The sequence below is a fragment of the Urocampus carinirostris genome, chromosome 9 (genome assembly GCF_059441175.1).
Source record: "Urocampus carinirostris isolate Australia breed hairy pipefish chromosome 9, RoL_Ucar_1.0, whole genome shotgun sequence".
In the NCBI taxonomy this organism is placed as follows: Eukaryota; Metazoa; Chordata; class Actinopteri; order Syngnathiformes; family Syngnathidae; genus Urocampus; species Urocampus carinirostris.
The window spans coordinates 23,957,585-23,972,598 of NC_142357.1; the positions used below are offsets into that span (position 1 = coordinate 23,957,585).

A 15,014-nucleotide genomic window follows, 5' to 3' on the forward strand; every position below is an offset into this window, starting at 1 on the left:
AACTGATATTTTTTTTAGTTTAAGTTGAAAAGGGACAACATTGACGATCCCCTTTAATTTTACAGCACAGAATACAAAAACGTACTAGTTTGTAGGGTTATGGCGCCATCTGGCTGGCACTCACACAGCTTAAGTACTTCATAGCCCACAAATGAATCTCAGGTTATGCTTGTTGAATTTTCTGCTGAACTTACTTTACAATTTGCACCAAATATTTGAAATCGTCATTTTTTGTTACAAAAGTTGAGTTGTGTCTTCAGTCTGCAGGTTCTGCCACACTCTCCAGCTCGGACAATATGGTTCTGGTTAGAAGAAACAATATCCTCAATGAAAATCTTGAAACATGCAAAAACATTACTCCCCTGCCCCATTTACCTCTGTTCCTTGTTTGGATTAAACTCAGCCAGCACTATTTTGGCAAGTTTGGGGGTGACCTCTAGACAGAAGGCGGCCGACAGCTGAACGAGCTCCACGGCTCTTTGGGCCGAACCATCGCTCCGGCACGCCGACAGGAAGTCCTCCAACAACTGATTGCTGGAGAGATTCAAATCAGAAATCACACTGATGGTAAAACTAATGGTAGCAGATCAACAGCCCGTCATCTCAAGGTTAGTTTCCATGGTTATCATGTTTTTGCTTCTCCCTTTAGCATCACCTATAATGATAATAATAATAATAATTTCCTTGTATTGTCATTCTATGTAACAATGCACACAGAACGAAATGTCGATACACCTGACCCGTACAGTTAAACTGTAGCGAAGCCGATGCAGCCGCAGCCAAACAGGGCGCAGCCATTTTTAGTCATTAGGTGAGCAAACCCCCCATTCCACCCCAATGTTGTAAGTCTTAGGTATGACTCATAACTAATCAATACAAAATAAAATGTACAGTATTGTATCGACACTCAGTCTTTATGAAAAACATGGGATTCTGAATTGAATGAAGAGACAAAAAGGCATTGTGGGAGGCATTTCAGCCAATAGCATTTTGGCCTTTTCATGGTATTTGTAATTGGCGAATGCTTTCCAATTGTCGATTGGTTACAGCCATGCGACTTAGTAAAGGTAGTGATTAAGTGCCTTTGCAAGCCTTGTTTCCATGGTTATCATGTTATCATGGTTATCATATCGCGCTTCTCCCTTTAGCATCACTGTGAGTCTTAGGACCCATAGTGATTAAATACAGGACAAAAACTACAATATTTTATCGCCGAAGGGAAAGGAATTGTGGTAATTAGTTCAGCCAATAGCATATCAGCATTTTTGTGGTAATGGTAGTTTGTTAAAACTTTTCAATCGTTGACTGGTTACAGCCATGCAACTTGGTAAAGGTAGCGATTTGTGTGCCTTTATTTCATTCCTTGTTGTTTTTTTTAAATTTGTATTATTATTTGTATTATTATTTATTTTGTTTTTATTTTATTGAACAGTGAATGTTGTTCTACAGCACTTTGAATTGCAATTCATTGCAAAAAAAGTGCTTTATAAATACATTTTGATTTGATCAGAGTTGCTGCTGTTTCTAGTGTTGAACACTAGAATTCTGGAAAAGTTTTCTCACTAGTAAAAATGAATACAGGGAGTGCAGAATTATTAGGCAAATGAGTATTTTGACCACATCATCTTCTTTATGCATGTTGTCTTACTCCAAGCTGTATAGGCTCGAAAGCCTACTACCAATTAAGCATATCAGGTGATGTGCATCTCTGTAATGAGAAGGGGTGTGGTCTAATGACATCAAGACCCTATATCAGGTGTGCATAATTATTAGGCAACTTCCTTTCCTTTGGCAAAATGGGTCAGAAGAGGGACTTGACAGGCTCTGAAAAGTCAAAAATAGTGAGATATCTTGCAGAGGGATGCAGCACTCTTAAAATTGCCAAGCTTCTGAAGCGTGATCATCGAACAATCAAGCGTTACATTCAAAATAGTCAACAGGGTCGCAAGAAGCGTGTAGAAAAACCAAGGCGCAAAATAACTGCCCGTGAACTGAGAAAAGTCAAGCGTACAGCTGCCAAGATGCCACTTGCCACCAGTTTTGCCATATTTCAGGGCTGCAACATCACTGGAGTGCCCAAAAGCACAAGGTGTGCAATACTCAGAGACATGGCCAAGGTAAGAAAGGCTGAAAAACGACCACCACTGAACAAGACACACAAGCTGAAACGTCAAGACTGGGCCAAGAAAAATCTCAAGACGGATTTTTCTAAGGTTTTATGGACTGATGAAATGAGAGTGAGTCTTGATGGGCCAGATGGATGGGCCCGTGGCTGGATCGGTAAAGGGCAGAGAGCTCCAGTCCGCCTCAGACGCCAGCAAGGTGGAGGTGGGGTACTGGTATGGGCTGGTATCATCAAAGATGAGCTTGTGGGGCCTTTTCGGGTTGAGGATGGACTCAAGCTCAACTCCCAGTCCTACTGCCAGTTTCTGGAAGACACCTTCTTCAAGCAGTGGTACAGGAAGAAATCCGCATCCTTCAAGAAAAACATGATTTTCATGCAGGACAACGCTCCATCACACGCATCCAAGTACTCCACAGCGTGGCTGGCAAGAAAGGGTCTAAAAGAAGAAAAACTAATGACATGGCCTCCTTGTTCACCTGTTCTGAACCCCATAGAGAACCTGTGGTCCCTCATCAAATGTGAGATTTACAAGGAGGGAAAACAGTACACCTCTCTGAACAGTGTCTGGGACGCTGTGGTTGCTGCTGCACGCAATGTTGATCGTGAACAGATCAAAGCACTGACAGAATCCATGGATGGCAGGCTTTTGAGTGTCCTTGCAAAGAAAGGTGACTATATTGGTCACTGATTTGTTTTTGTTTTGTTTTTGAATGTCAGAAATGTATATTTGTGAATGTTGAGCTGTTATATTGGTTTCCCTGATGAAAATAAATAATTGAAATGGGTATACATTTGTTTTTTGTTAAGTTGCCTAATAATTATGCACAGTAATAGTCACCTGCACACACAGATATCCTCCTAAAATAGCTAAAACTAAAAAAGCCCCACTCCAACTTCCAAAATATTCAGCTTTGATATTAATGAGACTTTTGGGTTCATTAAGAACATGGTTGTTGTTCAATAATAAAATTAATCCTCAAAAATACAACTTGCCTAATAATTCTGCACTCCCTGTAGATAAAATGTGCAACAAGGTCACTTACGAAGGAACTCTGTTATTTTGTTTAAAAAGCTGTAGCATCTCCCTGCATGGAAAGGAAGAGAGACTGGTAAGTTTAGTTACTTGAAACATGTCCCTAAACATGTTCGGAGTATGATAAATGAAACAAATATAAATTTTGTGCTTCCTCATCTCATACCAAGCCTCTTGAGTCTTGTTTGCCCGCAGCAGCAAAGAAGTAACATTGGAGAGGCTGGTGCCGCTCCACTCCGGACCGCCCTTACTTCTATTGTCATCAAATGCACTCTTGACATCCAGTGCACACACAGCAAAGGACTCTTGGACCTTAACACATATCAAAATTGGACATGTAAAAAAGAATCTCAAGGTCCAAATACAATAGTACCTAAACTGACCTCAGGACTGTGTTTTTCTCTGGCCATCAAGTTGAGAAACTCTTCAACTAATTGCGTTTTATTATAATGTCCCAGAGACCGGATATCTAGAAAGAGAGAAATTAAAAAACTGGTTTTAAGAGTCAGTACTAGGGCAGGGTAATATTTAAACAACCTTTCCATATGGTAGGCAACATCTCCAAACGACTGTCTGTGTCCAATGCTTGCAGGAGATCTCTCAGTCCTTGTGAGTTTGGGTAAAACATCTAAAATGACAAGTTTAAAAAAAATTCAATCGTCAACCAAAAATTATAATTCCATCAGACACACAGATTTACTCACTGAAGGAATGAGATTCTTATACCACTTCAGGACTTCATCAACGTGCTCCACTGAACATAAAAGGCTGAAGAAGCGACCACTAAAAAAATAAAAGAAGGGAGGTCCACCTCCTTAATTTTGTTTCCCCCAAAAATCAGTTGTTCAAGGAATGGTACATTCTTTGCTGCCAACGATTTTATTTTTTAGCAGACAAATGCATTTCTTTTCAATCAATGTGCCGGGGCTCGCTAACGATGGCGGGCGACATTACCTAGTGTGCTGCAAGAAATTGCCCAATTTTATCTTTGCAAAAAAGCATTCTATTGTTCATAGTCTTTGCCTTCTTCCAGTAATCGGCCGAGTAGCTGTAACTGTAACACTCATCCATATCAGTAGGTGGCAGATCATCTTAAAAAAAATGCTACGTCTCTGCTCATAAGTATTATTTTCGTTGTTTTTCTGGAAAACAAGATGGAAATAGAGTAAAACTTGAAAACAGGTTAAAAAATATGGACAGACGCTCCCCTACTTAAGACCATTCGACTTACGCAAAACGGTGGATACGATCATTTTTTTCGGGATGTCGAAAAATATCCGGACATTGCTGTAAGTTACATTTTGTTTTGTGCACCTATTTCCGAATAGGACAGTACTGTAGTGCTTCTTTCCGCCGCTACCGGCGTGTGGTGGCGCTGTGAGAGGTCACCCAGCATTCACCCTGAAGAAGAAACCCGGCTTCTACTTCCTAGTTCTTGCGTAAACATACTACGTGTACTGTATCTCTAGCGCGTTAAGAACTTTGGCGTTTTTATTGTTTAACTAGTGTTTATCTCGTGCATCCATTCAATATGGTTGATGTAAAGTGTAAGGAAGAGGCAAGCCGTTTCTTTTGAAATGAAAGTGGAATAAGAAAGCTTAATGTGGTTGAGAAAATGGTTGGATCGGTTTTTTTTTCAATCCATTTTTTACCACGGAAGAGGAAGTCGCCTAACTCTTCAAAAAGTTAAACTTCACTTTATTTATCTTTATAATCAAGTCAAGTTTGTTTGTGACGCCCTTAATCACATGGAGTCTCAAATGGCTTAACAGACCACAGAATGTCAATGCCTAATGTGTAGCTTTGTTTTTCAGTATTATGCGTTATCATTCAGCCTGCTTTGTGACGTTATAGAGCATATTATTTTATCAAAAGTTTATTTTTCAGTTTCAAAACAATACAGGTTACTTACGCAAGCCTTAAACAGACAAAATATAGCACTAAAGCAACTTACGAACGAATTCAACTTACGAACAATCGCCCGGAACCTATCTCGCTCGTAAGTAGGGCAGCGTCTGTAATCCTTATTACTCACTTAACCACAGTGACCAAAAATAATAAGAACATTTATCTAATTTTTATTTAGCCAATATGATTATTTAAGCTGAGAAAAAACAAGACAAAAATCGTAACAGGTATCATGAATAATTGTCAAACATTTTCAATGGCCTGTGTGCAGAGATTTTTTTAAATGAAAGAGGTGTGCCTTGGCTCAAACAAAGTTCAGAAACACTGCACAAATTAATACAAATCTTACTAATATATACTCCGTTGGTAAGAATCACCCAGAAGCCTCCAATTCTCTCCGAACTCCACCAGATTTTGGATTTTATAGCCCAACTCCACTTCTTTATAATCCAAACACTACAGTGATAAATGTGAAGAAGAAAATAACATCCAATGAAACGGTTGATTGCTATTTGAAAAACATTTAAATACAAATTTATAAACAACATTCGCAAAACAATTGTAAATAGACTTACAATTCTCATGGCATTGGAGAAAAACATAACTGATGAGGGGGGGAAAAAATCAATTATACACTTTCTAACACAAAAGTTATGTGGATAATTTTAGGATTAATATATATATATATATATATATATATATATATATATATACACACACATACCGTCACCAGGGTCCTGGCATGTAAAACTTTTCCCTGACAACTCTGAAATCACTTCCTGTAAAATGTCAGTGTTGCCCTGGCCAGCTGAAGCTAAAAAGTGAAACATTGTAGCATGACTGAACGAATTCCAATGGGACTGTTATACAATCTTTAAAAGGGACAGCGTGTATTACTTAACGCCTTCTAGTGGTAAAAAAAACAACACTTAATTCATGAGAAAGAACAATTTGTATTTAAATAATAAGCAAAAACACACGAACTGACATGTTAACGTGCATTTTTAAAATACTCTAGGGGTTGCAAACCTTTTTAACCTAAAAAGCCCTAAAAGTAAAATATTTAAATTTTTGTTTGCGAGAGAGCCATACCATATATTTTAAGACAAAATTCACCAAAACCGCCTAACTTGCTTTTCAGACGAAAGCTAATTTTTCTGCGCATTTTATTTCACTGTGTAATGTTAGATGATTTGATAAAAAATAATGAAATAATAATAATGCCAGAGCATGTGGTCCACTTAAAACTTGTTTCCATGCCACAGCCTAAGATCAGTGACACTTTTTTGACCGTCATTTTGTAAATAATGGTTTCAAAACAAGGTGCAAGCAGAGTTTTTTTGTAAATATGTCACAAAAAAATTGCAGACGAGTGTTCATGGATGTATTTCAAAACAGCGCAGTGGATGCTTGTAAGAGGGGAGAGTGTTGTGTTGCTACGCCCACCCCTACCACTCACCCAATCAAATTGTTCCGTGTACTTGGCTAGCTTTTGTGGGTAATTACAGTTGGTTCGTGTGGGTTTTTAAAGTAAAGTGTCTCAACAGTGAACATTCGCTATTTAATGATCTTCCATATAAAGGATTCTGTAGCTTTATATAGCCAAAATGGGGTCTGTTAGAGTGACTCCTTGATTGTAAAACTTGTAAAGTGTGTGCGTTATATACCTGACAAAACTTTTTGCATGATTGGATTTTCTTCAGCAATGCACGCACTAAACCTGTCAGTGAGTTAACCAGATTAGGAATGCTACAGAAGAATTTGCACTTAACATTTTAGCACGGAGGCATATGTACTCATGAAAAGAGCTATAGGTCCCTGACACTTGGTCTAGGTTTAGAAATTTGAATGTATTTTACATAACACGAGTCTTACTTACCAGGAACTGAAATCATTTTTACAAGAGAAGCTTGAAACTCTTGCCCTCCTAGATGCGTGCCTGACAAAGTTGCGTAATTATTTTATTTTTTGCTGTGCGCGTATATTTTTGATTACACACGTATGTAGTCAACCACATAAAGTCTAACTGAGGTGGGGCAGAACAGGTGGGACTCTTGATGTTCTTGTGTTTATTATTTGCATATATACACACTATATTTATTTTATTTTTCATTTTATATTATACTTTAATTATTCCATATTTTATTTTTAATTTTATTGTTTGTTAATGCAACATCCATTGCAGTCTGGTCATCCTGGAAAAGGGGTTACCTCATGTGCGGTCTCTTCTCAAGGTTTCTTTATTTTCCTCGTGTTGAGGTTTTTGAGTTTTTCCTTGCCCTCATGTAGGTTTTAGATCAAGGGAGGGTGTCATAATACTCTGTGGTCTGTGCAGCCCTCTGAGACTCCTTGTGATTAAGGGCTATACTAATCAACATGACTTGACTATCCTCCACCCTGCATTCATGTGCGGTCCAATCGTTTGAATATACACTTGGTAAAAAAAAGTACAGTGTATGTTTCCTTAAAAAATATTAATAAGTGTCCGCCGTTTTGCTGCTATGGGGAGCTCAAAAGGAAAAAAAGATTGTTTAAAAAAAAAAAAAGAAGAACAATTACGCGGTCTGGTCACTTTGAGCCTCAGTAGTTTGTATTCCTTCTTGAGTTTTTAACACAGGTTTTCGGAAGCACTATACAATACAGTGACATCAAGTGGTCAAATAATACATTCTGTCCCTTCAAAAGTGTAATAATTTGTGTGATTACCTGCTTTGTAAAATATAGCCAAGATATGGTCAAAGGTGGTCAAACTGGGAGCTATGTGAAAATACAACAACAAGTTAAATGCTGTTATAAGCTGGAGAAAGACATTTATTTAAACTGACCTATTCGCAGAGTCGCCATCTCGCTCAGAGTCTGTAGGGCCACCGTCCTGCCAAAAGAGCCACTGCGCCGCAAGACTTTCAGGACACTGTTGAAGGTTTGCAAGTTGGGCTGAACTTTCTGTTGATTCATTTGGTTTAAAATATCCTACAAATATAGGTACATAAACATAAGAAAGAAGATGAAAACAGAAAAAAAGTACAGCAAAATTGTCCGAGGCCTTACAGTGACGAGTTCCCATCTTTCGTTATATCTGTCTCGGACATCAGGAACCGCTAAGATCAGAGCATTGAAAAGGTGGACGTCGGCTAGAAAGAGAGACAGTAGGGTTTGTTCCACAGTAATAGGGTTCCTAGAGCTTAAGCAAGTTGAATTTAAGAATTGTTAATGCGTTTTGAAATTTAAGACCAAGTCGACAAAAAAACGCACCACATGAATTAGAGGCAATTTTAACTATTTAAAAATAAATAAATCATATTTTGGTCAGGTTGAAAACTTTACATCTGAAAAAAATTGCATTCTACAAAGTTTTAGACAGGGAAAACAATACGTGAAAAGGATATTTATAGTACTTCAAGAATTCTTAGTCAAAACCGGCAGATAACTACTAATTCCAAAGTACTCTCGTGCTACATTAATGAAGCATTTTTATCGTGATGCATGAAAAATGACTTTTGTACAAAATCGTTTTAGTTCAAACAAATATAAATGTTATTATGTGTTTACATTTTTAAGAAAAAATGATTTTGAGAATAATAAATTAAATGCCTTTTAAAACCTTTCAAGGATCTGCGGTAACCCTGAATAAACATTCATTTTCCCAAATTAAAATGTATAATTAATTATGTATCTCTTTGGATCATTCTCACATACACCAACTTGATTAACTAATTGAAATGTTCTTCCAATTCTTCTTAATGAAGTTGGTTCTAACATTCCAACGTTTTATTAAGTTTGATGGAGTTGCTTAAAATGTGCTTACCTGTAAGTCTGTTGTTCAGCAGGTCTGTGTACAAGCTGAAGGCCTTTGCATACGCTCCATGCTAAAGACACATTTTAGACATTAAAATTTTAACCACTTGCACATAGATAAATGGATTATGTCAGATGAAACTACACGATGTACTATTATGCCTCAATATTTCGAACACCGAATTGTTTGAGTGCTGAAACATTTCTTCCTATGTGAAATAATTCATACATACAAAACTTTTGATATTAAAAACCAGTGGATTTTTATTGCAAACTCTAATTTTGTGAGAGAATATGTTTCCAGAATATATTTTTTTAAAGAAGGAAAAACAAAAACAACAACAAAAAAACACATGTGCTTGTTTTACACCACAATGGCAAACTTTACGTAAATGAGAATCTAATGCAATTGTTTGAGCAGTTTATTCACGCACAAAGACTTAGACTTGCCTAAAAATAAAGCAGCCACAGACTAAAATACTAGTCTTGAGTCAAGATTTTGGGTTATTTTTTTTAATTTGAAAAAGCGTTATATATTAAAAAAAATAGGAGTAGGCGTTTTTAAGGGAAGAAAAGCAGTAGTCAACGAATAAAGCAGTAGTGTTGGTGAGTATATTTATTTGTACATGTTCCAAAATACCCCAAATATGAATAAAATACGTACGTAAACAACCATAAATACCCAAAATGTTAATAAAAAGTGTAGTTAAACAACCGATAATTAATATTAATGTGTATATAAAAAAAGATCAAACATAAAAGTGACAAAATTTGAGAACATTTACTGTACGTTTGAATAGCAGTTCAATAGCAGACACTCGTATACCATCCGCAACGATTGTTTTTCAACACGATCGTTGTTCTCACTGCTTTCCCATCCCATTATCACCAACTTTCTTTCTTATTATCATCAAAAAGGCAATAAAATGCAATGAATAAGGATACACTCCTAACAAATGTTGTTGGACTGACAATCAAAATGATGTTACCCAACCTGGCAAGAGTATCTGACTTAGCCACGCATTAGCGTTTAGATTATTCTTTCGAATACTGAAGAAAAAAATACCCAAACTTTTGGGTCAAATACCAATTTGTTCAAATACAGAGTCATTCGAATACTGAGGGATCGCTGTAGTTCAATATTTCTAAATCATGTAGTAAAATGAAGCAGGCCTTACCATGACCATGCCTCTGATGAGGGCAGAGTAACAGTGAGTATCTCTCTCTGGCAGCAGGTTAAATATTCTTTCCGCATTGTTATTTTCTTTCCAGGTGAACTTCAGCAAGTCCGAGGGCCGACGATCCTTCCCTTTCCACTTCCTCACATCACTGCCGGATTCCTCCTAAAAAAGCCAACGTGCAGAAAAACTAAGCGGGTATAATTTTCAGCAACAGGTACATAACGTTTTCAACAGGGTGATTTTTTTGTTTTTAATCATTTGTTGAAATTCCATCATTCTGTCCGACTTAACAGTGAGTTACCATGTCCTCTGTCTGGGGCCCATCCCCATCTTTCTGGACAGGGTCTTTGTCACAAAAGAGACTGATCAAGTCCAAAAGGTTGCGGGTGGTCTCCATGGACACCGACGTCCCTAAAAGACAGAATTAAACCTAGAAAAATGCTCTGAGAGACATACATCTCACAAAAAAAGAGATAAAAATCGATTTATATCATGATATAAAACCACATTTTCATTCACATCTATAATTTTAAGTGTGGAAGGGTCTCAAAAAAGCTATAAGATATATCCTTAGAGGTGGTGTCCGTAACTTCAAAACATTCTACTTGCTGACGCCATCTTCTGGCTGGAATCATAATTGCAGCTCCATTCGTTGTGTATATAAGATTCTTATATGCGCTCGAATAAACATTTGATTTTTAATCTTTTTGGGGGTTTGGTTTGGCATTTGGACTGTATTTGAAACAGGCTTTTTCTACATGCATTGTTTTTTTATCCTAGTATAAAAGAAAACTGCTACCATGCGAGTGAAATTACTCTCCCCATACTCCTACCTCTTTTCTTCCAGCGTAATGCGCTCTGCAGCCGGAACATTGAGGGGAAAAATAGGATAAAATCCGTGTGAAAAATAAATAAATAAAGGCCCTTGTACTCAGTTGGACATTGTTAAAACACACGTTATAGATAAAATATGTAATTTAAACTTTTTAAGCACACCTCAAACAATGTACCCTATCTTTAACTATTTTTGCTGGACACAGGTGTCCAAATTGTTACCTCTTTGGGCAACCGACCAAAAGTACTGGCAGAAATTGAACAAATTGTTTTTTGGAAAACTGTGATATACAAAGCCAAATTGGTGATTTTTATTTTATTTCATTTTTTTAGACAAAGCCAAAATAGTTTTTAAGTTGGTTTAGAATGAAAGTATAATTTCACATTTAATGAAGGAAAAAACGTTTTTATTTAGTTATTTTGCCTCTTTGTATATGAAAAAAAAAGCTTGACATTCTATACTGTATATCCATCCCTATCTGCACGGCTTATCCTTAGTAGGGTCGCAAGGGTGCTGGAGCCCATCCCAGCTATCTTGGGGAAGTGGGCAGGGGACACCCTGAACTGGTTGCCAGACAGTCGCAGGGCACACAGGGACAGACAATTCACTCGCTCATTCACACCTAGGGACAATTTGGACTGGCCAATTAACCTGACATGCATGTTTTTTGGAATGTGGGAGGAAACCGGAGTGCCTGGAGGAAACCCACGCAAGCATGGGGAGAACATGCAAACTCCACACAGGAACGTTCGATTTCATGACCTCAGAACTGTGGCGCACATGCGCTAACCACTGCGCTGCAGTGCTGTATACTTTATATCAAAAACAAAAAGGAGCAATTATCCACATAGGTATATCCTCTTTAACGTTACAATATGGTTGGTGGGCTGAAATGGTCCCCAGGCCATTGCTTGGACACTACTGTTTAAAACAATATTTCTATTACATGCTGTGCAATTACCAGCTTGCAGCAGTTGATCATACATGTCGACAGCAGCCTTGACCTTTCTCAAGCTGATCCTTTCCTTCAGTGCCTCTTCACTCACGTCTTCAATGCGCAACGATATTGTGTCTGGCATTAGACACTGCATATACGTCAAGAAAAACGTTTTATTTTTATAGTTAGTTAATACAACAGACACAACCTTGTATTGAGTGTGCTTCTTACTGGTATATGCGGTTCTGCGAATTCTTTTGTGAAGAACTTTGGGTTATTGTCAACAAAGTATTTAGCTACAGACCTTCCAGACTCTTGCGAGAGAGAGTAGAGCTTCTAAAAGCCAGTGAGAGCAAAGGAGATAACATGAATACTTGACCTGTTTACCTTTTCCCATAAATATATACACTTCATTTGAAACAAATACGACAACTAAAAGAGACACACCATTGTGATAAAAAACAAACGCAATCAAATTATTGTAAGAACGTGAATGTTTCATACAAATTCAGGGGAAGTCCTTGGGGAGAGGTAAGGATCATCCTGGAACTGGTAGGGATAAGCGGTAGGATCCTAGTAAGAAAATAAGTTACATTTAAGATAGCATTTAGAATTCTAAATAGATAAAAACATTTTGAACATGTTTATCCAATATGTCTGTTTTTACTTATACTGCCAGAGAATGGATAAACACAGACAAAGGAAGAAATAACAGAATACATAAAAAGCAAACTCACCCTGTGCACAGTATTAGCCAAGGCCTCCAATACTGCTTCTTTGCTCCTTTTAAGTAAATTAAAAAAACAATCACAAATGAATAGAAGTGAATCAAATAATTGCATTTTAAGTCATGAACATCAGTCTTAAACGTAATACAAAATAAAAATATACAAACAAGGAAACATACTTTCTAAGCGATATATATTTCAATATAGAATACGCAGACCAACAAACACGTACCATTCTTTTTTTCTGGGGACAGCAATTTGTTCCGGGGATTCTGCTAAACAAAATAGAATTAAATGTTAAAAATGGGTTTGAAAACTGCCAGGAAAGATAGATATGCAAAAATCATAAACATTCAAATAAATGCATGCTAGATGCAAACATCACTGACATTCAACGAGCTGCATGATAGACACAATAATCACAGTAATTCAACCCAATGCATGATAGATGACAAATTGCACGTTCAACTACATGCATGATAGATGCAAATATCACACACATTCAACCGATGCAAATTTCACGTTCAAATAAAAGCACCCTTCTCGAGGTTTCTCCATTTTCCTCATCTTGAGGTTTTTGAGTTTTTCCTTGCTCTCATGCAGGTTATAGATCAGGGGATGGTGTAATAATTATCTGTAGTCTGTGCAGCCCTTTGAGACTACTTGTGATTAAAGGCTATACAAATAAACATGACTTGGTGGATGCAATATTCACACACATTCAACCAAATGATTGATAGATGCAGATTTCACGATCAACTAAATGCATGATGGATGCAAAATTCATACACATTCACCTAAATGCATTATCGTTGCAAAATTAAGCCATTCAATGATGTATGATTGAATGCATGCAGATAGACCAGCCCAGACAGATATTGATCAATTCTTATAGGTCGTAATACTGTCATCTTACCTTTACTGCCTTCTAAGACATTTTGACGTAACGCCGAGGTCCCAGCAAAGCTTCTTAAAATTGGAAAAAAATAACAATAAGATATCTACGTAATAACTTGTAAATGTAATGATAACAGACTGCAAAGAGATGTGACATAATGACCTCCGGTAAAAGGTTAATAGTCGTATATGAAATAAGACAAGCAAAAACCTTCCAGGTAAACGCAATTTAGGAATAAAACCTGTAATTTATCTTACCTTTGAAAAAATAATTGCTTGAGGCTGTTTAATAAAATGTGATTGTTGTTGTACATGTACTTTAATAATTGGTTCCCGGACGCTGCCATCTTGTCTACACGCAAAGGCGTCTGGGAAGGGAGAAACCAAGTAGGCGACATAAGGGCGTGCGAGCAGAGGAACTTAGTTTCCCCTTTAAATTTGGCTTTTTGTTGGGAATTTGACTTTCATTTTTGCATTTACTTATTTTTTTTATTACGTCGGTGATTTTGTAATTAAGACTATTTTATCCTAATTATATACATGGGACTCCCCCCACTTACTCTTTGGAGAGTCCGTGGGCCCTGGAAGACACGTGGGAGAAAACTACCGAAGCCTCACGCATGTGCTCCCCAAATCGTCACGATGATTTTATAGCAATAGAGTTAAATAAGCCTGTATGATCATCAAATATGCTCTTTAGAAAAGAACTGCCATGGAGGCGACTGGAGGGCATGTCTTTTGGCATGTACTCAGCCGAAGAGATAAGGTGAGGTTGTTAGCTATGTGCTATGACAAATGCATAAACAAGTGGGTTACTTCTTATATGCAATGCGTGCCATTGCGTAGTCAAATTAGTAATTGTAGTTGCCGTCAGTCATGTTGTAATAAAATGTTTTTGGGCACTTTCTAGGAAGTTGAGTGTAAAGACGATCACCAACCCAAAGTTGCTTGATGGTGTTGGCAATGTGCTTCCAAATAGCTTGTATGACCTGGCCCTCGGACCGGCCGACAACAAGGAGGTGAAAGAGTTAGAAAATTTTTCGTCATGCCTATTTAGCATATTAATAAAATGATTAATAAGTACCATATGTTTTTTGTTTTGTTTATCTGAACTAATTGTCTTGCTTTGTCAGGCATGTTCAACTTGCTGCCAGGACTTCAACAACTGTCCAGGTCACCTGGGACATGTAGAACTCCCACTTCCTGTATACAACCCAATGTTTTTTGACGTAAGAATTTTGCCCACTTTTTTCCAAACACATTTTCAATGAAATATATGTAAAATCTTGTGACTGCATCTGTGGATTTTATGGGGTTCCATTATTGCCCCAATTCTGTCTATGCACCAAATGCATGCATGACAATCTCTCATCTTTTTGCATGAGAGTTTGCTTATCTGGTCTGCAAGTGTTTTTTGGACTTTGAGAAGGCAGAGGGAGAGCACTGTGGGGGCGATCTGGGAGTATGGGGGTACTGCAGGGCTTACCAGGGCTGTGTGGTCCCTGTATGCCCGGTGCCAGTTTGATCCGCATTGCCGGAATAAGTCGGATCCGTTTCCCCTGGGAGTTAGACTCC

General features: G+C 37.6%; 2 protein-coding genes across 3 annotated transcripts in view; one reads left to right on the forward strand and one right to left on the reverse strand.

The window, feature by feature from the left end:
• Positions 1–13,826, reverse strand: ptcd3 (pentatricopeptide repeat domain 3). 2 transcript variants are annotated; one of them, XM_088343323.1, is made up of 23 exons: positions 13,698–13,826; positions 13,459–13,511; positions 12,775–12,814; positions 12,552–12,597; positions 12,319–12,387; positions 12,046–12,150; positions 11,839–11,962; positions 10,344–10,453; positions 10,040–10,204; positions 8,872–8,932; positions 8,115–8,197; positions 7,892–8,036; positions 7,773–7,823; positions 5,791–5,880; positions 5,642–5,670; positions 5,416–5,522; positions 3,863–3,941; positions 3,696–3,786; positions 3,542–3,627; positions 3,325–3,470; positions 3,169–3,210; positions 376–534; positions 1–302 (listed from the first exon to the last, which is right to left on the reverse strand). In XM_088343323.1, exons 1-23 carry the CDS (start codon positions 13,784–13,786, stop codon positions 257–259), a joined length of 2,016 nt encoding a protein of 671 aa, XP_088199449.1. In that variant the 5' UTR covers positions 13,787–13,826; the 3' UTR covers positions 1–256. The 2 variants fall into 2 exon arrangements, with proteins under 2 accessions (XP_088199449.1, XP_088199448.1); XM_088343322.1 differs by having other exon boundaries at positions 12,775–12,817.
• Positions 13,798–15,014, forward strand: part of polr1a (RNA polymerase I subunit A) — a 26,893-nt gene continuing 25,676 nt past the window's right edge. The window contains exons 1-3 of the mRNA XM_088343321.1: positions 13,798–14,205; positions 14,350–14,458; positions 14,573–14,668. Of these exons, the coding sequence (XP_088199447.1) occupies positions 14,129–14,205; positions 14,350–14,458; positions 14,573–14,668 (282 nt within the window). The 5' untranslated portion in view covers positions 13,798–14,128. The remainder of the gene's footprint in view (positions 14,206–14,349; positions 14,459–14,572; positions 14,669–15,014) is intronic.